Raw genomic sequence first — 26,386 nt, 5'->3', positions numbered from 1 at the left:
GTAAACTCACAACTCAATGAATTGAACAGCTGACATGTCTCCCCAGTGGACTCCTGATGTGAAGAGCCAGCACGCAGACGGATGCCTTCCACCTGAAACCCAGTGTCCACCAAGGAGGAAGTGCTCTGAGAAGGGGATAAATGAACAAACGATCTGCTCCAAGCAAAACATCCCTCCCCTGCGGCAGCTTCTCCAGGATCTCCACAGGGAAGCAAAACCAACAAAAGGCCAGAGTGGAGAAGCCAACAGACACTACCTGGTGCTCAAATGAAAATCTGGCACAATGGCTCACACCTCTCATCCCAGCACTTTGGAGGCTGAGGCAGGTGGATCACTTGAGGACAGAAGTTCGAGACTAGCCTGGCCAACATGGTGAAACCCCGCCTCTATTAATAATACAAAACAAATTAGCTGGGCATAGTGGCGCACGCCTGTAATCCCAGCTACTCGGGAGGCTGAGGCAGGAGAATCACTTGAACCTGGGAGATGGAGGTTGCAGTGAGCCGAGATCGCGCCACTCCGCTCCAGACTGGGCGACAAGAGCGAAACTCCATCTCAAAAAAATATCCACAGAGGCGGATATTTTCTTCTCTCCATTTTTTTTTTAACTTTCTCCCCATTCCCTACCTTCTCTCAACCGCCTATCCCTCCCCCAGTCTTACAACATGAAATGAAAACAGCAAATCTCTCTGAAGCATGTTTTTATTTCTCCGTGATTTGGTTTTCTACTTTGGTACACATGAGCTGTGGCTGCATTTCACACAGAAGATGACACATCTCGCAAGAATGCCCCATAAAACAGAGCGCAAACACATCACCCCACAGGTTCGCTGCCCCTGGCAGTCACTGCTCAACTCCCTACTTCTAAGAGCACAGAAGAGAACATCGCTTTGAATTTACAGATGAGCGAGGGTGTGGCGAGCAGCAGCCAGGGCTGCGAGGATGGGAGCAGCCACAGACACAGGTCCCTGGGTGTCCGTCTTGAGATGCAGGTGGAGAAGCCGCACAAGAAATTCCAGCAAGATGGGAGCAGCTGGGGGATGCGCCAGCACAGCAGCCTGCCTATAGGACTCCTCTGGCTCCCTCAGTCCTGGTAGATTCTGGCATGACAACCAAGGCCAGCAGTGCTGGTTCTTTGGTCCTGTCACTGTGTGAGTCTGTTTTATCATGGGGCCCCGTAGCCCCTCTCCTGGGCGGGAGTTTCACCCTTACCCTTTCCATCACCTCCTTGGTCCCCAGCCAACCCACAGCGAGACCTACACAGGTCTTGCCCAGCTCTAAAATGTCTTGCCCTCAAAGGCCTGGAGATTGAAGGCAGTATCCAGAAACTTCTTCAGTGACACCAGGTGAGTGTTCCTGTTTCCTGTGGCTGGTGCAGCCGCTGGGTCCCGGCCGACATACCTGGAGGAGAGACAAGCTAAGGTGAAGGCTGGGCCTAGCCACCTCCCCACCCCCACCTTCACCCCAGGACTGCAGGGGGCACACATCTGAGAACGGCTGACCTCGAAGCTACAGGCCCTGCCTTTTGGCCCTGGCACCACTTCCAATGAGCTGCGAAGCCTGGGTCAAACTCAAGTCACGCAGCCACAGAAGAGTGGAGAGAAACTGTCCCCCCATGTCACTGCACTTGCCCATGAGGACAACAAACGAGGCAACAACTCAAAGGCTTTGGGGACAAACACACTTGGCTTCTTGGAGTTTCTCAGGACCCTCTCCCATCTTCCCACGGACACATGATGCCAGTATTGAGCACCCACCATGTGCCAGGGCTAATACATACATCAGATCTAATCTTATCACCGCCCTTTGTAGAGATACAGGGACTAAGGCTCCAAGGGGCTACATAACTGGCCTGAGATCAAAGGCAGGAGTTTTGAGACATGCAGCAGGTTCTCTAGTTCAGTTCTGGCTGCAGAACAAACACAAAGCCAGTCCAGATGATGCCCCATCCCTCATGGGTAAGCTGTCCCACCACAGACAGGGTGCACAGAGCTGACACAGACTATGGGGCCAACTCCTTGGTTTCCAAATGCAGCCCAGAGAAAGGCAGGGCCAGTTCCAGGTAGCATGGCCCATGGGATAGGCGGAGCCAGGATGGAGCCTCAGGGCCGAGGTGAGGGGCAATCAGCAGCCCCACCATGTACCATATGGGCCGCGTGCGCCTCAGGATGGTCATGAAGCGTGGGCTGATGTAGTCATAGTAGCCCATGTTCTTGTGCTCCTCCTGACACCAGGCCAGCTCCGCATCTGGGTACTTCTCTGCCTCTTGCTTGATCAGGTCAAAGGGGAATGGAGAGATCTGGGGAGGGAGGAACAAAGGAGCATAGCCAGAGGAGGGGCGGTGTGTCCCCAGCACCCCCCAACAGGAGGCACAGGGCCTCACCAGCCTTCACCTGGCCTGGCTGGCACACTGGCCAGAGCCGGGGCCAGCGACATGAGCTTACATAGTTGACTGTGCAAGGGGCTCAGGCACACCTGCTCCAGGCGCGTGATGGCCACCTTCTCCTCCAGGCCCTGGCTGCTCCGCTCCTTCACCAGGTCATAGTACACCTTTCCCGTGCAGAAGATGAGCCGCTGCACCTGCTCAGGGGCCCGCGCTGCAGCCCCATCTTCAGGAATCACCCGCTGGAAGCTGGTCCCTGAGGGACCAATAGGACACTGCAGACATGTCGGTATCCAGAGGGGCTGGGGCAGCTCAGGACCAGGCCTGCGTCCCCAGGCTCTCCTTAGCCACTGAGACTAACTGCAGGTTTGGACCTGTGGCTGCAGTGGACACCTATTGAACTAAAAGATGGAGCAGGGGACAGTTGACACCCTGAGCTGTCATAGGGAGAGGGGTGGAGACACCCAAGGGTTGAGCCCTGAGAGCATCATGTTTAAGGTGACTGGAGGTGGGGGTACAATGAGAAGGGCCCTGAAGGAGATAGAGAAGGCGACATGATGGCATCATCCTTTGCCCCAACCTTGCTTCTGCCCAGCTGTGCCCACCTCCTGCAGAGCACTGCAGTCCCCCATCACTAAGCAGATGTCCCAGGAGGCTGCTCCATGCTCCTCCTCTTTCAGCCTGGCAGCTGAGCCCTCACCTGCAAGCCCCATCCATTCCTCCTTCCTGAGCCCATGATCTTGACCCCAGGTCATGCCCACTGCAAAACCTCTCAGGAGGCTACTGTAGTGTCCCTGCATCCCTGCATCTCAGGTGAGGACTCTAGGGCAGAAAGGCCAAACGGATCCCAGGCCCTCAAGAGAGAAGCCAGCACAGGGCAAGCAGCCCAGGTAGTCTAGTCCTGACATCAGAGCTCTAACTGCCCACTTCAGCCACCCACCCGCACAGAGGGGACATTCAAACAGACGTGGGAGAAAATCCAACCCCTGTCCACGCTGAGGCCCTTCCCGGCCCTCCCCCTACTGCCCAGGACCATTTTCCAAGACAGCTCTGCTCCACCAGCCTCACACCTGTCCTTCCCTGGATCACAGTCACCTCTCAACTGCAACTATAGGTGTTTTATCTGATCTGACTCCCAGGTAAATAAGGTCAAAGACTCCTGGAGGGGACACCAGGACCCCAGGGCCTGTAATGTCTGTTTGGCTCATGAATTTTAAAAATGGACAAAGGAATGAATGATACTCAATATCTTGCAAACTCAGCAGGCCTCTGGCAGGCCTCAACCAGCCCTGCTAGGGCCTAACGGGGCCCCAGTGGACTCTGCCATGGACTCAGCCCACATGACCTGAGCTGGCCCAGGTCAGCCACTGTGCCAGCCTCCCAACCCTATTGCTAGTGGGACCATGCCAGGAGCTGCTGCAGGTCAGCAGAGCCACAGACAGAGGGGAGGATGGAGGAGCCCCAGGAGCAGAAGCCACGCGATAGGCCACCGCCCCAGTGTGGGCCGCCCCACACCCAGGCCAGGCACGTACCGGATACCATTTGGTCAAAGCTGGACTTGGCCTCTGGGTGCCTCAGCAGAGATTTAGGTGTGAAGATAATCAGCTGGAAGGGAAACACACGCTCAGCTGCCAGCTGGCCCTGTCTGGCCAGGGCCCCTGCGTGTAACCCCTGCCCTGGGACGGTGACTCACCGGCTTGCGGAAGGGCAGCAGGATCTGCCGGCGCAGCACGTGGAAGTAGTTGGCCGGTGTGGAGCAGTTGACCACGATCCAGTTGCAGTCATAGAGCTGACTCACCTCGAAGTCCTTGGTGAATGCCTGTGGGGACGAGATGCGTATGGCCAGGGTGGCTGTCTGCTGCACCCACACCCTGGACTCTTAGCCCTGTGGGCACAATAGGGTGCGCCCCTGTCCTGGGGACAGCAGCAACACTCACGGGGTAGGCATCGGAGTCATCATTGCTCATCTGCAGGAACCTCTCGGGCCTCGCAGACGAGTGCTCTGGGCCCTGAAAGCAAATGCCAGATGGCCCAGGCTGGCCCCCACCATGGGACAGACATCTGGCCCTGCAGGGACCCTAAGCTCAGGGGAGAGTCTGGAGGGCATCTCAGTGGAGGCGCCCTCACCCTGGAGCCTGAACCACAGAAATGAACCAAGAACGTGGAACAAGAGCAGAATGGGCATCCTCACAGTGGGGCCTGCCCAGAGCTAGCACAGTGTGTGAACTCACAGGGACAGAAGAAAAAGCAAAAAGCCCACACTGAGATGTGCTTTCTCTGGAATGTCCTGGAACAGTGGCTGCCACTGACTGAGCACCTGCTACAGGAGGCAGAGTTCTAGGTACCCCACACAACTTACTCGCTAATACCCAAAAGCCCCATGATGCAGACTTTTCCTCACTGCACAGATGAAGAGGCAAGGAGAGGGTAAGAAACCACCCATGACCACACAGCCAGGTAGGGGCCGACCCAACTCAGCCTGGGCCTCGCCCACCCTCACCCACATGGACCGCTCTGCTCCATGAAAGCAGCAAGACAAGCCCAGGGGCATCTCCAAGCCGGCTCCTGCAGGACGGGGGTGACCCACCCCACAGCCGTCACTCGCCTCGTCTTGGTGGGGATGGCCAAGGACCCAGCCCCCTACACCCAGCCTGGCCCAGCTCCCGCCTCCCAAGAAGCTGCCTTCACAGTAGGCAGCCCCAAGCAGGGAGCCTCACCTCCCTCCTCACTGAGCCCCAGTGTTGTGAGGATGCCGAGTATGCAGCCTGTAAAGTGCTCAGAACTAAACACCGCGCGGGTATAATGGTGGCGATGAGCCCCCTGCCTGTCTCCTTCTGCCTGGTCAGGCCGCCTCCCCACCAGACGGTATCACATGACACTCTGCTCCTTCCTCCCCTCCTGCTAGCCCAGGAGCCTCCAGAGGATGCGGCCAGCCTGCATGTCTTCCCTCTGTCCCACGTGTAGATGCAGAGGCAGGTCACACAGGAGGGGACCAGAGGACAGGCAGTACTGCACAGGATAGTTTCAAAGCCCAGCTACTAGCTGTGAGACCTTGGGCAACCTACTCCCCTGCTCTGTGCCTCAGTTTCCTCATCTGAAACGCAGGAACAGGGCCTACTTCATTAGGTTGCTGTACGGATTGGAAGAGTTAACATTCAGAAGCATTGAACAGCGCCTGGTGCATAGCACGCACTCATACGCGGTAGCGCCTTCTGCCAGGGGTAGCATCATCGTCTCAGCAGCTGCAGCACGCATATGTGCAGACCCCACCCTGCGCAGACCCACGTGCTCCAGGGGCCTGGAAAGCACATACCATCCAACTCGACAAGGGGCCCAGGGTCCATCCCGTCCCTCCGAGGCCCACCAGAGCCCACCAAGCCACCAGCCACCACCACAGCCCTCACCATGCCTTCCATGCCATGGGGCAGCAGCAGCACAATGCCGTTATGCCGCACCCACTTGGCCTGGCCGGTGCTGATGAACTGGTCGATGATGCACTGGGCCGTGTTGTGGAAGTCCCCAAACTGGGCCTCCCAGAGGACCAGGGCATTGGGGCTGGCCATGGCATAGCCCAGCTCAAAGCCTAAACAGAAGACAAGATAGAGCTTGCTGCACGCTGTCACCAAGTAGCAGTGGCTCCAGTCAAACTCAGCCCTTTCTCAGTATATCCTCCATGCCCCCACTCATCCTTCTCATAAGCCAGGACGAACCCAGGGATTCCCTGGGATTCAAAGGGTAGAATGTACCATCCTGGGGGCTGACAACATGCCCAGAGATGCTACCCTCAGCCCTGCTATCATGTGTGGTCAGGTTCAGCCATATTTAGGTATCCTGGGGAGGCAGCAGGGACCATCTGTCAAGAATAACTCCTTAAAAACATGCAGAGCTGCTAAGAAGGGGCAGAAACAACCCTAGAGGCATCTCCCTGGGGGCGGGATCTGCCTGGCCTCTAGTGGCAGGCAGTGAGGAGGAGGTGAGCCAGCTAATGATGCAGCTCAGGGACAGCATGTACAGGGGACACAGGCAGGGAAGCCCAGAGCCCAGAGAAGGGATCTCAGTGCAGCGTTCCTAGGGTGCAGGGCACAGGAGGTGAGATGGGGCTCAGAGGAATGCGGGAGGGCTGGGCCAAGACTGGACTGCTCAGCAGCTGGAACCCGCAGCAGACTCTGTTGGGCTCTCTGTCTGTGCCCACTGGGGCCCTGATACCCACAGAGCCCCCTCAAAGCAAGCAGGGCCCCCTAACTGGGATCCCCAAGGGGCCCAGATGGGACACGATTTCATCTCCCACATGGCCTTAGGTGGGGGCAGCCCAATCACCATCCCCCAGGGCCATCCCCTCAGGGGCTCTGAGCATCTCTTGCCCCTCCCAGGCCCTGGCCCCAGTCCCTTCCCAGCCCATCTCTGGTCCCCAGGTGTCTGGGGCCTGCCTGGCTTGCAGGAGAGTGTGGACCCACCCAGGACTCCGTACTCCGAGAGGGAGCTGTTGCACACGGTGTACGGGGCCTGGTCAGGCCAGAGATGATTCATAGGCACACACGTCCTGCGGTCAACCTCCTGGTCATGGAGAACGTGGTGCCGGTGACTGCAGAGACACAGACCGGGGCAGGGACAGAGGGCAGGTGGCCTGGTACCTATTCACCTGGAGCAGGGGAGCTGGGCAGCAGGAGGCAGGCAAGCCTCCGTCACTGTCCCAGGAAACCTGCAGGGTCCCACAGGATGGCATCCAAGAAGGTTGTGAAAAACCAGAGCCATGTGGTCCCCCTTGCAGTATGCCCCCTGCCTGCCGGCAGCCCACACACAACATGCACTGAGGGGTCTGTGGGAAGGAACTGAGTTGTGGCACCTCCCTGAGTGTCAGCTTCTCACCCATAAAGAGGACCTGATGAGACACTTCCCAGGTGCCAGCTAGAGCCACCTCCTAGGGCAGCCTAGAAGCTGCCCCGTCTTGCTGGCTTCTTTATCATCTCACCAGCCCTGTCCCAATTCACAAGAGACAGAAACCACTCTGCAGTAGCCGAGGTGGGCACAGTGAGGGGCGCCTGGCTGAACCCCAGACCCTGGCTAGGACTGACATGTAGCTCAGGGTGCATCAGAGGACCACCTGGGTCCTGGTTGGAGCAAGACCAGCAGAGACAAGCAACCAGGAATAAGAAAGCCAGCTGGTCAAGTCCTGGAAGCCACACCACCCTGGCTTGCTAACCAGGAGCGGACTGAGGCAGGACCTAGAACATTTTAGGGCCCTGGACCAGAGGAAATGTGGTGTGGCCAACTGACAAGTGTCAAGTCCCCACTTGGACTCACAAAGACACCTGCAAACAAGCAAGATAGGGGCTGGCTTAACAGCAATACACACACATACACCACACACATACATACACATGCCACACATACCACACACACATACGTATCCCCACTCACCACACACTATACACACACACCACACACACACACACATACCACACACACCAAACACCACATACACACACACCACGCATACGAAACACACCACACACACACACCACACACATCCATGCACACACACCAAACACCACACACGCTATACACACCACACATACATACCACACACACCACACACACCACACAACACACACCACACAGACTACACACCACTAATACAGACACGTACCATATACACCCACACACCCACACATACACACCTCACACACCACACACTACACATACCACACACCACACAGACTACACACCACAAACACAATCACACGTACCACACACACACACAAACCTATACATACACACCACACACCCCACATATACCACACACCACAAACCACACATACACCAAACATGACACACACCACATACATCACACACGCCACATAATACATACCACACACACACTCCACACATACCACACACCATACACACATACCCCCTCACACACACCCCACATATACACACCCTACACACACCATACACATCACACACACCATATACACCACACACACCATATACACCACACACACCATATACACCCCCACACACACACCCACAAACCACACACCACACACATATACCACACTCAACATGCAACACACACCACACACATCACAAACACACCACACCCACCACAAACACCACACACTACACACACACAACATACACACCACACACCCCCACACACACCATACACACACATACACACCACACACACACTCCACACACCACACATACATCACACACCATACACACATCATACACCACACATACACCACACACTACACACCACACACACCCACACACCACATATACCCCCCTACACACACACGCCACATATACATACCATACACACCCCCACAGACACACCACGCACATACACAAACACTGCACACATACACATCCCACACATACAACACACACACGACACACCACACAACCACACACACACCACATACACATCAAATATGCCACACAAATACCACACACACACCACATACACCCACCCCCTACTCACCACATACTACACACCATTCACACCACATACACTCCACACACACACCACATACACACCACAAACTACACACATCCCCACATACACACCACACACATACACACCCCATCCATACACACCACACACCCACACACACTCCACATACACAATCCAAACTCCACACACACTCCAAACGCCACACACACATATCATACACCCACACCACACACACATCAAACACACCACACACATATCCCACACCATACACACACACCAAACACCACACACACGTACCATACAAACCCCGCATACACTCCCCCCACTCACCACATACCACACACACACATACACACCAAACATACCACACACACATACCACACACAACTCCCCCACACTCAACACACAATCCCCCAACACACACACGATCCTGAGCATCACAGAGGGCCACAGGCTTGACCTCAGTGGACAGCTTGGGCCCAGCAGTGAGCTCTGCACGTTCACCCTGGGGGGTCAGCAAGGTGGCCCTCTGATAATGCCGCCAGAAGGCAGGGGCTAGGGATGCTGTGAAGATCCCACCCCAACAAAGGCCCCCCTCGGGATCCCCAAGCCAGGCCCAGCTTCCGCTCCAGGTCTCCTGTGCGGATGCTGAGCCCCACCGTGCTCACCTGAATGTGCCCCTCTCCACATCCTGCCCGCTGAGCCGCACGTGGATGCCCTCTTTCAGCAGGGAGCCAAAGGCCATGTACTCTGCCAACGCCCAGTCCACTGTCCGGTTATTGGTCATGTCCGCACGGCCTCGCAGAATGCGAGAGAGGCCTGTGGGAGGAGAGTGCTGGCCTGAGGGCCACGGGACAGCCAGCCCTGGCGGGGGTATGTAGGTGCTCAGCACACACCCCGCACAAAGCAGGGCAGCCGTCTGTTGATGTGGCTGGAGGGCAAGGATGCTGCAGGAGGGCCCAGGGCCAGGCATCCCTCCTCCAGCTGAGACAAGGGGCCACCCTGAGCCCGTGGGGAGGTGGAGCAGGTACCACTTGGCGAGCATTGGCCTCATTCCAGACACCATCAGGCACGGAGTCATTTACTCAAATCACACAGCTGTCAAGGTACTCGGATCTGACCCCAAGTCCCCAGGCCTATGCTGTGCTCCTGCTGGCCCCACACACAGAGGCTAACACACAAACAGAGCGGGCACATGCCCCAGACGCTGTCAGCAGCTGCCCCAGGGCACTCGGTCTTGGTGCAAAATGTAAGGGAATCCCCTCAGAACTCCTCCAGGTGGGTCAGAGGGTGTGTAGCACCTCAGTACAGCCACAGGGGACCCTCCGGACTTCCCAGGCAAAGGTCACAGTGGCCCCAGCCAAGGGGCCCCCGGAGTGGGTGGCTGCCCGCGGTCACTGGTCCAGGCACCGGCAAGCCGTTGTCCTTTCAGCTGCAGAATCCTGCCCAAGTTCCAGGCTGTGTTCCAGCCCCTGCATGGGAGTCCTCGCTTTCCTGCTCTCCTGCCTGACCCAGGGACGCCCCAGCAAAGTCATTTTGAAAACCCAACCTAAGACTTGTCACTGGTACCCAGCTGGGAGTGTGGCATCTGGAGCTGCCCAGCTCACCACGCCCACCCTGAGAAGAACTACTGTCACAGGCACAGACGAGGTGCCGAGAGCTACGTGAACCCACCGCAGACTGAGCAGGAATGCGACACACCATCTCTCTTGCATCCCAACCAACCTCCCTACAAGGCACAATGTTGGGGTGGGGCCAGCAGCCTGGGCTGCAGCCTGCCCAGCAACCTCACCGGTGTGGATCTTAAAGTCCTCCAGGGGCACAGAGCTGGCCACGCTGCCAATGTGGGTGAGCACGTCCTCAGGGATCCCTGTGGCTGGGCATGTCATGCTCTTGGGCTCCCCATCTACGTTGAAGAAGCCTGACAGGGAGAGAGGCTCTGTCCACACTGGGTCAGTGGTGGCCTCTGATCCCCCTGGCCAGCCTGCCTCCCCAGGACTGAGGGGCCCATGGCTTCCTAAACTCCACTGTCACTCAGACTCACCCTGAGCCCACCCTTGGGACCTGCGACAGCTGGACAGCCACAGCTGCAACTCCCCCACAGACCCAACACCCACCTCTGGGCCCCAGGGTCACAGCTGTTCTAACCCTGCCCCCAGGGAGGCCCTCTGAGCACCCCGGACCCAAGTATCCAGTGCCCAGGGCTTCCTCTCCCTCCTCCCACCTGACTGTGCCCTCCCTTTTCAGTGAGCACCTGGCCATCCATGCTCAGAGAGCAATGTTATCCTTGACTTGCAGGAATCGGCCACACACAGCTTTAGGACCTCAGGGATAGAGCCTGCAGCCTCTAGACTAGGCAATGACAGCTGTCACCTAGGGCCATTCCAGACCTGATCCCAGTGCAAGACCTGAAGGCCCAGGGTAGTCTGTCTGAGCCACACACTGCTTGCTCACCGGGCCAGGGGGAGTCCAACCAGTGCTTTATATGCAGGATCTTTTTATCCTTGGACCTGCCATAAGCCTCCTCACAGATCCGGTCGTATTTCGCAATTTCTTCCTGGAATCAGGGGGAAGGTGTGGACAGAGCAGCAAAGCCCTGGGCAGCCAGAGGCCCAGTCCACTAGGACTCATAAGTCCTGGTCCCCGTTACCAAGTTCTTCTAGAACTCTCTGTCTCTGGTCAGTAGGGACCTCATGGCTAGAAGCCAAAGTCTCAGAGTTCAGGGGATCCTACACGGGTACCACGAGGCTGGGCAGGCCTGCAGTATGCTCAGCAAGCGGATCGGAGAAGACTCCGGAAACTTGTAGTCCTTGCTCTCAGAGTTCCATGAAGGTGGAAGGACCAACACTCCATAGATAATCATGGGGACAACCCTAGCTCAGGGCCGCCTCCTACAGGAAGCCTTCCTGCACGCCTGCTCAAGGCTGGGCTTCCCCCACATTGCAGTACCCACTGTGTCCCACCTGGCTGTAACTGCATCCTTAGTTCTTGGTCCCCTTTGGTAACTGGGGCCTCTTGGGGACAAGGACCACAGTGGCTACTTCTTTAAATCCTTAGGGCTCAGCACTGGGCTGGTAACATCTACAACCCCTCCCTAGGTCCCCATGCAAAGTTTGTCCTAGGTGCCCATGCAGCCTGCCTGCCCACCTCAAACTCCTGCAGGGTGACCGTGCCCTCGGCAATCAGCTTGTCTGCGTACTTCTTCAGCACAGGCACCTGTCTGTGGATCTGCTTGTACATGAGTGGCTGGGTGAACATGGGCTCGTCCATCTCATTGTGGCCGCGCCGGCGGTAACAGACCTGCAGGAGCAGCCAGAGGGGCTCATGCCCTCCCCTACGCTATGTGCTCAATGTAGCTGCTGCAAAATTGGGGAATACCCAGGTAGGGCACACCCACTGGGAGCCCTTTGAGCTCCACTATCACCTATCACCGAATGAGTGTCCCATCTCAGGCCTTTGCACAGATTGCTCTTGGTGGCACAAATCTCTCATCCAAGAAGCACTCCCAGCCCTGAGTGCTGAAGATGCTGAAGACCAGGCTGGCTCAGCACAGCAGGGATGAGTCACCCACCCATGCCTTGGCCTCAGTCTCCAGACCCACCAGGTCTACGACAACGTCTTTGTTGAAAGTGTTTCTCCATTCGGCTGCCACACTGCACACATATATCACAGCCTCTGGGTCATCGGCGTTCACGTGGAAGATGGGCGCATTGACCACCCGGGCCACGTCGGTGGGGTATGGTGAGGAACGGGCCATTCGGGGGTCTGTGGTGAATCCAATCTGCAGAGGCAGGAGAAACCTGCTGCGCCTCTCTACTTAGAGCGAGATAGAAGGTGCCAGCCTCGGGGACTGAGCAGGGGGATGCTCAAGGTCCACTGAGGTGTCCGGGGGGATGTGGGACACGACAGGGTGATGGTGAGCAGCCCCACAATTGGACACGGCAACAGCTCCCACGGAGACAGCAGCAACACCAGCCGGATGGAGCCTGCTCTTTTTTGCCAGTCACTTTGACACACTGGTAGTGAGGAACACAGGCCTGAAAAATCCCAGTCCCAAAAACTGCTAATTGCAACCTGGGGCAAGGTGCTTACATTCCCACAGCCTGTTTCCTCATCTATAAAAAGGGCTCACTTAAATTCCTACCTCATAGGATGTTCACAGAAGATGATGTAACTTAATGCAAATAAGGCAATGAACACCGGGCTTTCTAAACTCCAGATGAGTTGTTAGAAGCTCAGCTGCCTTAGAGAAAGGGCACCAAGGTCCCTGTGTCTAAGATTGCCAATGCGGGGCTGCACACAGCCAGCCTCCATGAGGTACTCGCTACACAGGTGCTCCTTTGGTCTTTCCAGCCCTGCTTATCCCTCCCTATTGTGTCCCCCAATTTCACAGACCGGATGCCAAGGCTGGGCAGATCAGGGTCCTGCCTGGTAAGCAGCACAGCAGTGGGCTCAGAGCCAGAAGCATCTCACCTTCCCCCCAAGCTACTTCCTGGATTTCCAGGAATGCTGACGCTGTGAGACCCAGCGTGGAGCCTACATGCTCACCTGGTTGTTGACGACGACGTGCACGGTACCGTTGGTTGTGTAGGAGGGCAGGTCGCTCAGGTGGAAGGTCTCATATACCACACCCTGGCCGGCAAAGGCAGCATCCCCATGAACCAGGATGGACATGACCTGCAGGGCAGGTGTGAGCCAGGAGGGGCTGCGTAGCCCAGCCCCGCACCTGTACTGTGGAGACCCAGGGCCTAGCCCTCTGGACCCACCCCGCAGGGTCCAGGTCCTCGGGGCTCTCTCAGGTGAGCTTGCCTTCTTGCCCTGGGCGTCTCCACGGTAGAACTGCTCTGCCTTTGTCTTCCCCTGCACCACAGGGTCCACTGCCTCCAGGTGGGAGGGGTTGGCGACCAGCGACAGAGTGATGTTCCGGTTGGTGACACGGTTGATCCTCTCATGGTACATGCCCAGGTGGTACTTGACGTCCCCGGAGCCCTGAAGGTGGAAGTGGGAACATGATGGATCCTCCCCTCCCACACCAGACAGGTAGACACACAGGCAGGCACTGCAGCCCATAGTCAGGTTGGCACATCCCCGGATCCCACTGCCTCGGAGGGCCAAGCTGTCCCTGACCCCTCTCTCCTCATCACACTGCCCCTCCTCACTGGCCCCAGGGAGGAAGACAGGGACCCTGGGCCTTGGCTCAGAGCCTCTCTGCACACTGACCACGGAGCAGGAGAGCATGGGAGTGGGGAAGGCCATCCAGCGGCAGGGAAGACAGGGAGAGAAGGGCAGGGCCTAGGCATCAGTGCGGAGACCCTCGGCCAGGCCGCCAGCAAACACTGAAGCTGAATCCCCCAACTCCTCACACCAAGGGCAGCAATGAGGGACACACAACATTTTACGATCCTGAAGCAAGGAAGACTTACAGCATTCTACACAATATCCTAAGACCGAAAACATACAAGACACCTAAATTCTAACAACTTTGTCATGGGGGAGCAAACCCCCGCCCAGCGATAGGGGAAACATATCAAGCTGAGAAAAACATTCATAAACAAATGCAGGAAAAGGGCAAATTCCCTCAATGTACAAAATGCTTTTACAAATCAGGAAGATAAAGCCCAAAAACTCCACAGGAAAATGAGCAAAAGCCACAAGTGGGAATTTACAGAAAAATACGAATGGCTCAAAAGCATGTGAAAAGATAAGCAACTGAATTCATAACAAAGAAATGCATTACAACAAAATCCTCTTTTGCACCTATCATATTGGCAAAGATGAAAGGATTCGAGAGCATGTGGAAGGAAGTGGGGTGGGGGCTCTGGCACCGTCACACACTGTGGATGGGCTTGCTGACATCTGCCAGCTCCTGGGAGGGTCATTCAGTCCCACCCCCTTAGCTCCAGTCACTGCTCTGCTCCAACACCATCTAACAGATAAACTCGCTCACACATGTGCAAGGACCCTCATTAGAACAACCCAAGGTCCAGCACAAGGGATGCTCTAGCTGTAAGAAGCCTGTGTGCAGCCAGGAAACAATGACAACTTGTTAAGTGAAAACAGCAAGGTGCCACCTGGCGTCACGGCTATGCCCATGGCCTCTTACAAATAAAGCTGTGCTAGACAAAGAGGTTTGTCAGTATCAACATGAAATGTTTCTAGAAGTACACACCTAAACACAACAGAAGCACACAAACAAAACTGGCCACAAGAATGGAGTCTCACTGAGGAACACCTTCTCATTGTATAACCGTTGTTCTGTTTGTTGTTTTTACAATGATCAAATTTCTTTTTCAGTTGAAAAAAATAGTAATTTCATTTTAAACATCCTTTGGCCAAGTTTTCCAGTATACACACATCTTTGACTCATCGCTTTTATCCGTTTTACAGAAGAGCAAACTGAGGCTTAGAAGGCTGAAAGTGCTAGAACAAAAGGAACAGGATGTCAGAAAGACCTAGGCTAGGAGCCAGTAGGTATGGGTCCACACATGCACACACACACAGGCAGCAGGTTGGAGACAGCAGGAGACAGTCCTGACAGCAAAGGGACACAGAGGAGGGAGTGACAGGCTCACTGTCCAGAGGACCCACAGAGCTACTGCAAGGGAAGATGGGCAGGACTTTGAAAGAGGCTAGGCACTTGGCCGGGAGTGGTGGCTCCATGCCTGTAATCCCAGCACTTTGGGAGGCCGAGGCAGGCAGATCACCTAAGTTCAGGAGTTCAAGACCAGCCTGACCAACATGACGAAACCCCATCTCTACTAAAAATACAAAAATTAGCCAGGCGTGCTGGCACGTGTCTGTAATCCCAGCTACTTGGAAAGCTGAGGCAGGAGAATCGCTTGAACCCAGGAGGCAGAGGTTGCATTGAGCCGAGATCGCACCATTGCATTCCAGTCTGGGCAACAAGAGCAAAACTCTGCCTCAAAAAGAAAAGGAAAGAAAGAGGCTAGGCAGTCTGGGCTGAAGGCCTGGCCAAGGCCTCCCAGGGAGGGGGCGGGCACAGGAACAACATTTCCTCAGCAGGTCGATGGATAAAGAAAACCATCCTCACCACCCAAGGCTCTGTTGGGCAAACAAACGAGCAAGGGAGTCATTCCTGGCTGATGGACAGGACTTTGGACATGGAGGCACAGCCACATGAGCAGAACTGAGCCAACTTCCAGCAAGACTTTGCGTCTCTGGGCTTCAGATTCCCTAGCTCAAAACAGGGAGGTTGACCCAGATTATCCAAGGGCCCTCCCAGCTACCACAGACTGCAGCTCTTGCTCCCAAAAGCCTTAGGGGCCTCAGGCAAACACCCAGCCTCTCGCTGGCTTCTCCACATGCATCCATCTCAAGGTTTATCTCAGCCCGGAAGCTCCCAGTCCAGCCCCTCCCCAGTTCACCTCCCAAATACCCAGCTCTCCAAGGGTGCCGGGACCTGAGCGTGGCACCCACCTCGTCTGCCGCCTCCAGCTTGGGGTCAAACTGGCAGAAGATCTGCTCCAGGTCCTTGCGGATCACGTTGGCCAGCACGTTCAGCCTGCCCCTGGAGCCAGAGGGGCCGGGCTCTCACCTGGCAAAGCCCGTAGGCCTCAGGGTTCCCTCCCCCACTGTGGAGGCCTGGCCTGGCCTAATACAGCCCCTTCATGTCCAGAGCCCTCCTCAGGCCACCCGATCACCAGGCACCATCCTCTCCTGCTGCTGTAATGGCCCGAGGCCTGAGGTCCTGTGTTTCCTTGCTGCCTCAGGTCACTAGGCCAGCTCTGCCTAACCCTCTGACCAGACACTAGGCATTCCCAGGCCCCCCATGACAAACCCCAAGTTCCCGGCAGGCCAGCCACAGACGGGGACCCCTGCACCATGCATTTGGATGCCCTCATGCTGATGCGGTCCTGGGCTAGCCCAAGCACAAGCAGCTTCCTGGTCACAGGAAAGGCCCAGGGCCCTTCCCACAGGCCACTCTGCACATGTGCACACGCCCACTCAGCAGGACCCCAGCCACAGAGGTCTCCGCCCCCCAGGCTGCACTCCCCCTCCTGCTTCCTCACAGGCTCCAGCTTCAGAGGTAAAGCCCCACTGCTGAGCAAGCCTCCCAGATCTTCATCAAGGTCAAGGGAAACATGCAGTCAGCTTGCAGCCAGGTCAGAGACCCTCGGCTCATCTCCACAGACCTGCCTGTGGGAGACACAACCTGGGAACAACTGCCCAGGCCCTGCCCTCCCTTCCCTGGAAGAAACCCCTCCACCTCTCCTTATTCACAGGAACCTCAAGAAGCACTTTGCACCCCTTTCTGAGATCTCACCCTTGCTAGGGACAGCAGCAACATGGCCAGGGAGAGAGGGTGCCTGATAACCTGGTTAGTACCCGGCCCCAGGTGACTCTGGCTGAGTGCCTGGCAATTTCTGTGATGAGAAGGCCAGGCCCAGGGACTTAGAACTGTCCAAAAACCCACCTCTCCCCCAGGTCCCACCAACACCTCTGCTCCTATTTCCATCTCATCCCTCCCACCTCTGTCCCCTGGGCTGGAAGAGAATGGGCAAGATGCCAGCGGGGAGGGGGACCCACCTGTGTGGCATCCCCAAGATGACATTCTCGATCCCCATCTCGCTGGATTTGTCGATGATGGTCTTGAGGGCAGGAATCATCACTTCACAGCCCTCCAGGCCAAACCGCTTCTCTGAGGACCACTTCCGGGCCAGGAAGTCTTCAAACCTGCTTGGGGAGAGGATGGGGAGAGGAGAGGAGAGGGAAAGGGATGGAGAGGGATGGGACTGGGGCTCACAGGGACTGTTCATGAGTGCTCAGAGCTGAATGTCCAGGACAGAGGAAGTCACAAAGCCTCCTTTTGTCAAATGGTCCAGGGCACACCATGGATACCACACCTGTCCCACCCAGCAAGGAACACAGGGTTAGGGGAGGCTGGGAATCTTCCCAGCTGAACCAAAGGCCTCTGCCTACACCCTTTCCCAGCTGCCACTCTCTCTCTTCCTCATAGCCAAGCTTCTCCCACAGGCTACCACCCACCCACTCCTAGCCCACTACCCTCCTGCCACACTCCAAGGGCTCTCTTCGCCAAGTCCCAAAGATCTCCACCCAGCTTAATCCAAACTCCAGGTCACACCTCGCTGCTCAGGAATCCACTTTGCATCCAGCCGCTGAGTCAGGTGTTCCCCTAGCCCTGCAGCCCTGCGGGACCCAGCTTCAGAAAAGTCCAGTGGGCAGACAGGTGATGCGGCCACATTCATTCCACACCAGGGATAACTTTCTGCCCAAACGTTCCCACAGCCACTTCCCGCCACTTCTGGCCTTGCTCAGTGTCCTGCTGTCTTATTCTCCTAGAGCCTCATCCCTGCCCACCTGACCTGCTCTGCCGTGGGCCAGCTCTTGGCCAAACTGCCTAAACACCTGGTCCCAACTCTCCTCCCTGCAGCCAGTGGTGAGGCCAATCCAGTTCTGCCTCCCTGTGGTACCCTCCTGCTCTCTTAGGCAGGGCGTGCGACGTCTCATAAAGCCCTGGAGCAGGACCTCCAGCCACTTGGCCCTCCGGGTGGTGCCAACCTCATGGAGCGCACCAGCCGGGCCAGCAGTGTCCGCTTCTCCTCGCTGGAGAACTGCATCACACCAGGGGTCTCAAACTTCTGCCGGATCCACTGGCACTGCTCCACATCATTGATGAACATGAACTCCAGGCCAATGTGCTGGCAGTAAGTGTTCTGGGGAGACACATTGGGACGCCATGAGGAGCGGGGAAGAGGGATGGCTAACATCCCTGCTGTCTGGAACAAAAAAGGCAGTGCCTTCCCGTTCTCTGGCGAGCTCCGACGAGCTGCTTCAGCCACGCCCCACACACCCGCCTGTGCTCACCTCCAGGCGTCGAATGATCTCCCGCAGAGAGAGGGTGTTTTCAGAGCCCCCGATGAAGGTGGTCGTCGGCAGCTGGAACTCCTTATCAAGGTCAGCCTCCTGCAGGTCATAGAAGGCTGGAGAAGGAGGCATGGCCGAGCCCCAGGCAGCAGAGTAGAGGGAGAGGGGTCAGGCCCAGGTGGAGTCCTGCAGTCTCACCAGACCTCCCAGTCTCCCCAGTGCCCTCCCTCTGGGTCCAGCCTGGGGAGCAGAAGTGAGAGTGAGCCCAGGGTGGCAGGGAGGACAAGCCTCTCAGGCTTGAACATATGGGACACAAGCTAAGGAAGGTGGCAGGCAGGTGTCCTTCTCAGGAACAACAGGCAGTACACAGGCAAGGTGGAAAGGAGGCCCTGTGGGCTGCTCCCTGGGCCCCATGAATTCCCAAGGATCAGGATGTCCCCTGGGCCCATGTGCCCCTTACTGGGCCACCCACACGGCACTGCCATAGCTGTCCTGAGGAAGTGTCCCCAGTCTTACCCAGTTTATCAATGGTTGTGATCAAGTCTGAGGGCACAAAGGAGTCCAGGTCTGCATCCAGAATGCCCAAGGGGTCCAGCTGGGCCACATGGTGACCACGGATCTGGGAGGAGGGAAAAGGGCAGGGTGGGGCTGGGACCCAGCTGGACAGACCTCCTCCAGGGTGAGGCTCTGGGCCCCAGCCCCGCTCTTCCCATTTCCAAATGTTAAGCTTCCCCATGTCTCTGCCCCATAGCCACTTCACTGCTGCCTAGAAGACCCAGCCATAGCCAGTAAGCTGGAAGGAGCTCAACCTGGTTTAGAAGTACATGCACCTGGCAAAAACAGGAAAAAGACCTATGCATGAAGGTGTTCACTGCAGTGCTATTAGTAATAGTGAAATTCTAGAAACTTCCCCACTGTCCATCAGCAGGAGACTGGCACATGGATATGGGTGATCCACACAGTGGAGCACTCCAGGATTTTCCATTAAAAGGAAGAAGGAAAATCCCCATCTGATACTACAAGGTAGTCTCCAAAAAATATTGTTAAGCCAAAAAGCAAATTCTAGAAAAGTGTGTATGGTGAACTACCCACTATCTAAGAAAGAGAAGACACAAATAAATATATGCATTAGAAGGGCAAATCATAAAAAAAAAAATAACATAAAACAAATTATCATCTAGGGGAGGCGACAAAATAGGATAGAGAGGCAGGGCTAGAAGCCAGAGTTTTAAGCAAGAACTTATCTTGCTTTGAAGATTTGACTTTCAAACCTTGTAAATATTTTAATTATTATACAACAAAATTAAGTCTTAAAAATTGAAAGTGAAATGAATCAAATGAATAAATATGTCCACTTAGTGGCATAAATACACAGAGAGAAACTATCCCAACTGCCTAATGGAATATTCCCTAAAGACAAACAAAAAAATTCATAAAGTCTTTTTTATTACCAGTCAGTCGTAATAGTGTTAGAACTGTTATGCTGGCCAGGCGCAGTGGCTCACGCCTGCAATCCTAGCACTTTGGGAGGCTGAGGTGGGTGGATCACCTGAGGTCAGGAGCTCAAGACCAGCCTGGCCAACATGGTGAAACCCCATCTCTACTAAAAATACAAAGTTAGCTGGGTGTGGCGGTGCATGCCTGTAATCCCAGCTACTTGGGAGGATGAGGCAGGAGAATCGCTTGAACTTGGTAGGTGGAGGCTGCAGTGAGCTGAGGTCGTGCCATTGCACTCTATCCTGGGCTACAAGGTGAAACTCCATCTCAAAAAAAAAAAAAAAAAAAGAATTGTTATTCTAAGATTGTTGCATGTGGGCTGTGGGAAATCAAACAAGCCATTGTACTGGCATCTTTTTGGCATCTCTAAAAGGCAATGGTGCCATAAGATTGACAGGGTCAAGGACAAACCCCAAATCCCACATGTACAGCACGCTAGAAGCATCAGTATAAACCCTTTCCCGGCTCTGATTCCTGAAATGGCCCAGAAGTAATGATCAAACCAATAGCAGGAAACAGCCAGAGACCTGGACAGTTCTGGAATAGGCAGAAATGTACAAGCTCAGCTTGGAGCATCTTGTTACACTGACATCAAAGCAGTGTTCAAACACCACGAGTGCTGGGAATAAGAAGAGGTTTTGAGCAACTGTAAGGACAGTACATCTACAGCAGATTGAAATTCAACAAATATGCTTACACTCATGTATTCATATGAATCCAAAAAAGGAAGATAAACTTTCATTAGTCACTTCTGGTGTGTGCTAGGTAATCACCTCATAATTTTGAAAATCAGTGAATAAAAGAAAAACATCAAGCAGTGATCCTGTCTTTCCTACACAATCTGCACCTCAGGATAAACAGAGTTAACAAAGGGAAGTTTCTCCTGATAGCAGGACTTCAGTTTATAAAGAAGGGAAAACAGAATTGGCATATTACCATTTCTGCAACCCCTATTGAGTTAAAGGATCTAGGAAATCACTATCCACAGCTGCTAACTGCCATCACCATCACCACTAGGAAGCTGACTTTGAAAAAGAAAAAAAAAAATCAAATGTCTATGGGATCGAGCCTCTAGATCTAATTGTCAAAGTACAGAAATTACATGGGACAATGGGATGGATGAAATGACATCATGAGGAAGCCATCAGCAAAATCCAGACTCGGGAAAACCCTCCAGGACAAACCACCTGGTTTTTCCACATCATAAAAAGAAACAGAGAGGAACCTGCAAAGTACAAGAGACATAAGAGCCACATCAGCCTACTGCAACCTGTGGATTTAGCTGGATTCTGCTTCAAACAAGCAGTAAAAAGAAAGCACAGGCTGGGCACAATGGCTCACGCCTGTAATCCCAGCACTTTGGGAGGCCGAGGCGGGCAGATCACTTGAGGTCAGGAATTCAAGACCAGCCTGGCCAACATGGTGAAACCCCATCTCCACTAAAAACACAAAAATTAGCCAGGTGTGGTGGCAAGCACCTGTAATCCTAGCTACTCAGGAGGCTGAGGCAGGAGAATCACTTGAACGCGTGGGGCAGAGGTTGCAGTGAGTCAGGATCGCACCACTGCACTCCAGCCTGGGTGACAGAGTAAAACTCCGTCTAAAAAAAAAAAAAAGAAAGAAAAAAAGAAAGCACAGGACAAAAGGCAAACACAAATATCAACTGCATATTTCATATTAAGCATTATTATGTTTAGATGTGATAATGGTATCATGGCACATTTTTTAAGGAGTCCTTTTCTCTAGACATACATACTGAAATGTTCAATGAATGAAATGCTGTATCTGGGATCTGCCTCAAAATAATCCAGCAGTGAGCGGAGGCTAAGGGAGAAATTGAGGATACGAGGCTGGTCATGACTGATGGGTTGTGAGCTCACCACACTATCCTTCTGCCTTTTATATGTTTAAAAATGCCTGTAACAATACAGTGGTTTTTTCAGTACAGTGTGCAGGTGATTCTAACCAGAGCTGTGCCTGCTACTGGCCTGTAAGGGGCTGCAGCCCTTCTAGTGGGAGTTCATCAACACCAGGCACAAGAGAGTAACACACCTGAATCCAGAGGCCACCCTGCCAGGAAAACTAATGCCTTGTCTTGGTTAATCAAAGAACAAAGAGCTACTGAAGGGCTGAGACCTGTGCTTAGAAGATAAGGCTCTCGGGCAGCACCCTGAACATTTCCCTGTATTTAATACACAGTTTTACATCTTTGTTCTTCATTTTTGAAGTCAAGGGTTAGATCACTGCTTCCTTCAGCCAGCCAGGAAAGGCACAATACAACTAGCTGCTGTTTGCTCCCAGGTGGCCCACAGTTGATGGGTCCTCAGGCCAGCAAGGGAGCCCAACCCTGCACACCTTCCCTCTTTCATCCCCAGGTGGGTGGTGTACGGGGAACTCCATTCCATCCCACACACTGGGCACCTCATTCAGAAGCAAAGCATCATTTCCATTTGCTAATGCCCCCCTTTACCCTAGCCTTGCAGTGGCTTGCTTCTGCCTCACATTTCCCTGACGGAATACCTCCTACCAGCAGTTTCCAGAGATATTCCAAATGATTATGCTTGTTATGGCCTGAACGCCACAGCAGTCCTCCAATTAGTCCTGTCCGATGAAGACCAAAAACACAGACCATCACTGGGACTCTGACAGAGCAGAGGCCCAGCCTGAGAGAGCCTAAGTCTCCAGGAGGAGCAACTGGTGGGGAATTGTTTACTGAACCATTCATTCCATAAACATGAATTAGGCACCTGCTCTATCAGTCCCTGTGCTCTTGGGATGCCCATTCTAGAGGAGAAAACATAATTAACAAGGGTTAATCTACTCACCCCTCATTCAACAGGCTCTGGAACTGATCCCTTACTAAGTGCTCCTCCACGTACTTGGGGCATGGTGTGTGCAAGGGACAGACCACAAGCACACAAGTCAGTATGCACAAAAAAAATTCAAGCAGGTGGTAAGTGCTCTGAATGGTGATGTGGCAAAGACTGGCTAGAGAAGTGGGTGCCGCTCAGTAGAGGACAAGGGGAAGGGCTCTCTGGGGAGATGATGTTGGAGCTGAGATCCCTTCCCCTCAGTGCCTGGCCACACCCCACGAGCCAGTGCAGCCTCCCAGGCTGTGCCTCAGTTGCCCCTCACCTGGTAGGCCCGGATCAGGGACTGCACGGCCAGGTGGTCCTCCACTAACTTGCTGGTCTTGGTCCGGCTTGAGACTGCAGACCTGCTCTCACGGACAACAGAAGGGGGCCGTGGCTGAGCAGAGCCAGAAGAGGCTTCCTCACTGGCTTTCCGGAAGAAGTTGTCCCAGGACTAGGCAGGGCAGAAGTAAGAACGCAGCCAGGTCAGGGCCTGGGAAGAGCCGGGGTGGACCAGGCTGGGGCCCCAGGGAGTGTCAGGTCTTCCTTGAGGACCACAGCTCTCAGGGTCTTCCCAGGGTGCCTAGATGTACATACAAGGATGTTCCCTGCAGAACTGTTTATAAAAATGACAATGTGAAAACAACCTACATGGCTATCCATAGAAAACTGGCTAAACAATGATTTTACATTTAGAATGTGGAAGATTACATAGTCTTTTTTAAAAAGGTACATTCGGTATTGTGGATATGGAATATTGCCAAGATATGTTTTAAAGTGAACGAAGCAGAAGAGGACGTATGGCTGCTACTCTCTGTGTAGAAGCAAAAAGCAGATGTGAACACATACAGGCATTTGCATGTGTTTTCCAGAAGAACAATGTAAAAGCGCTGTCTTCCGTGCACTCCCATACGGCACTGGTGGGAGGCTCAGTTAGTACAATCCCCATGGAAAGCAACTTGGCAATACCCATTAAAATTACACACACAGGCCAGGAGCGGTGGCTCACGCCTGTAATCTCAGCACTTTGGGAGGCCAAGCTGGGTGGATCACAAGGTCAGGAGATCGAGACCATCCTGGTTAACACAGCGAAATCCCATCTCTACTAAAAATACAAAAAATTAGCCAGGTACAGTGGCGGGCGCCTGTAGTCCCAGCTACTCAGGAGGCTGAGGCAAGAGAATGGCATGAACCTGGCAGGCGGAGCTTGCAGTGAGCCGAGATTGTGCCACTGCACTCCAGCCTGGGCGACAGAGTAAGACTCCGTCTCAGAAAAAAAAAAAAAAGAAAAACAAAAAATTACACACACAGCCACTCCTGGACCCAACTATTCCACTTTGGGGAATTTATCCTATAGATGGTTGTGCAGGTGCAAGATGATGAAGGTGTAAGATGACGCACTGCAGCACTGTTTGCCACAGCCAGAGACTAGAAATGAACCAGATGTCTGTCAGCAGGAATAGGGGTGGAACATACATGCAATGGAATACTACACAGCTGGACAGAGTGAACAATGAGGCTCTTTATGTACTGATGTGGAAAGATCTTGGAGATACATCACCAAGCGAAACAGCAGGGAGCAAAATAGTATGTGTTACAGGTTACTTTTGCATAAAGGGAGACAAATCCAGAGTTAACATTTGCAGTAAGTTTACCTAATGCCAAGTCTTTGAAAGGATATAGAGGACACTAAGTTGGAGGACAGCAGGAACTGAGCAGACGAGGCTAGATTAGGAGGGAGCTTTCTGACTATGTAACTTCTTATACCTTCTGGCTATATGTGACTGCACTGCTTTCCACTACAGGTGAAGGTGTCAGAGAGCAACTTCACTTTTCATCCTCCCATCTGATTTAATTTTTTCTTTACCATCAGCAAGCGTTTATCTTATCCGATCAATACATATACAAACATGTATGTCCCTAATTACATACAAGGGGGCATATGGAGACAGCAGAGCATGAAAAAGGGGCACGGCAGGGCTCAGGTGTGGCAGAGCAGGGCATGGCCAGGGCCTCTCCATCAAAACCACCGCCCACTGCCTGATCCAGCAACTGGAAAGCAACAGGCTTTGATGACTGAGGACCTAAGAGACAAAGAAACCTGCCCAGGATCACACAGCAAGCAAGCTGCTTCTCCCCACTGCCCTGCCACAGCCTGGCCCCTGGGGGCTTCCCTCCCTTGCAGTGGCCCAGGGCAGGGTGGGGGTGCTGACCTTGTGGACACTCCGGGGGTTTTCCAACCAGGCGAAGTACATCTCCTCCATGTAACTGGAGCTGCCTCCACCTTTGCTGCTTGGGAAGGTGGCCGGTGGCCCAGAGGACCTGCTGCGCCAGCCAAACACTGGGACTTCATGTGCGGCCAGAAGCCTCGCAGCCTGTGCCCCAAGACGGGACGGCAACAGCCTCAGCTGATTCATTCTGGACACAGGCAATGAAGGAGAGGCATAAACGACAGGACCAAGACAGGAACAGGCTCTACCAAGCCACTGTCCGCTCATCAGCAATTGTCAATCCCACTGGGCAGATGGTGCCAGGCTAGGCAGTGATGAGACTGGGAATGTGACACTCTCCCAGCTCCCTGGGCTTACTGTCTGGTGGGAGCCCCCAGCTCAGTAAACTCCATAACAGCTATCGAACAGCCCTGAGCCCCAGCACTGCTGTGCCCCATACATCCAGACCACACTCCTTCCCTGATAGCCCCCAAAGCCTGTGCAGAGACATGAACCCATGCCCTGCCTCAGGGAGCACGCAACCTAGGTCCTGGAGCCCACTCAGAGAGCCACAGGGCAGGTGCAGGGAGTACCACCAAGAAGGAGTGGGTCACAGGCCCACCACCCTAGAACCAGGGCAGGGAGTCCTCCAGGGGCCAGGTGTGTCATGCATGGTCAGGAAAAAGCAGGGACAAAAACATTCAATGAGCACAGGTGTCAGGGGATGATAGAGACACAGTATCTCAGGAGGTCTGTGGCTCTAGTCATAGAGACCAAAAGTGACCAGTGACTCCCTGTGACTGCGATCCTGGCCCAGAGTGCCCTCTCTCCCAGGCCCAGCCAGAAGGATGGTGACACCAGGCCCAACAATGGCCCCACTTCACTGTAGGAAGGGCTAAGGTCTGGAGGGGCATGAAGAGTAGAATGGAAGGCAGGCCCCGGGCCCAGCACAGCCCTTGGACTGGAGCTGCCCTCCCTGGCTCCCATACTCTGGACACCCTGAGAGCTTACACCCAGGACCAGTGCCACTCAAGACAGCTAACAGCCCAGGCAGCTACAGACTGGAAACCCACCCAGGCCAGGGGGAACCAGGCCCTGCAGCTCATCTCACCTCACTCTGTCACCTGTGCCT

General features: G+C 54.4%; 1 protein-coding gene across 3 annotated transcripts in view; it reads right to left on the bottom strand.

The window, feature by feature from the left end:
- Positions 1 to 684: 684 nt before the first annotated feature.
- Positions 685 to 26,386, bottom strand: part of OGDHL (oxoglutarate dehydrogenase like) — a 28,593-nt gene continuing 2,891 nt past the window's right edge. For all 3 annotated transcript variants that reach the window (XM_010382838.2, XM_010382839.2, XM_010382837.2), the window contains exons 2-23: positions 25,258 to 25,462; positions 23,328 to 23,498; positions 19,212 to 19,314; positions 18,696 to 18,811; positions 18,390 to 18,544; positions 17,397 to 17,543; positions 16,287 to 16,377; positions 13,659 to 13,838; positions 13,398 to 13,526; positions 12,451 to 12,630; positions 11,997 to 12,149; positions 11,304 to 11,406; positions 10,642 to 10,770; positions 9,518 to 9,668; positions 6,838 to 6,965; positions 5,788 to 5,966; positions 4,321 to 4,392; positions 4,077 to 4,202; positions 3,916 to 3,988; positions 2,476 to 2,639; positions 2,145 to 2,299; positions 685 to 1,401 (exon numbers count right to left, since the gene is read on the bottom strand). In XM_010382838.2, coding sequence (XP_010381140.1) covers positions 1,278 to 1,401; positions 2,145 to 2,299; positions 2,476 to 2,639; positions 3,916 to 3,988; positions 4,077 to 4,202; positions 4,321 to 4,392; positions 5,788 to 5,966; positions 6,838 to 6,965; positions 9,518 to 9,668; positions 10,642 to 10,770; positions 11,304 to 11,406; positions 11,997 to 12,149; positions 12,451 to 12,630; positions 13,398 to 13,526; positions 13,659 to 13,838; positions 16,287 to 16,377; positions 17,397 to 17,543; positions 18,390 to 18,544; positions 18,696 to 18,811; positions 19,212 to 19,314; positions 23,328 to 23,498; positions 25,258 to 25,461 — 3,033 coding nt within the window. In that variant the 5' untranslated portion in view covers position 25,462 and the 3' untranslated portion in view covers positions 685 to 1,277. The remainder of the gene's footprint in view (positions 1,402 to 2,144; positions 2,300 to 2,475; positions 2,640 to 3,915; positions 3,989 to 4,076; positions 4,203 to 4,320; positions 4,393 to 5,787; positions 5,967 to 6,837; positions 6,966 to 9,517; positions 9,669 to 10,641; positions 10,771 to 11,303; positions 11,407 to 11,996; positions 12,150 to 12,450; positions 12,631 to 13,397; positions 13,527 to 13,658; positions 13,839 to 16,286; positions 16,378 to 17,396; positions 17,544 to 18,389; positions 18,545 to 18,695; positions 18,812 to 19,211; positions 19,315 to 23,327; positions 23,499 to 25,257; positions 25,463 to 26,386) is intronic.

Source organism: Rhinopithecus roxellana, chromosome 11 (genome assembly GCF_007565055.1).
Source record: "Rhinopithecus roxellana isolate Shanxi Qingling chromosome 11, ASM756505v1, whole genome shotgun sequence".
NCBI classification, from domain to species: Eukaryota; Metazoa; Chordata; class Mammalia; order Primates; family Cercopithecidae; genus Rhinopithecus; species Rhinopithecus roxellana.
This window is presented reverse-complemented; position numbering and strand designations above follow the sequence as displayed.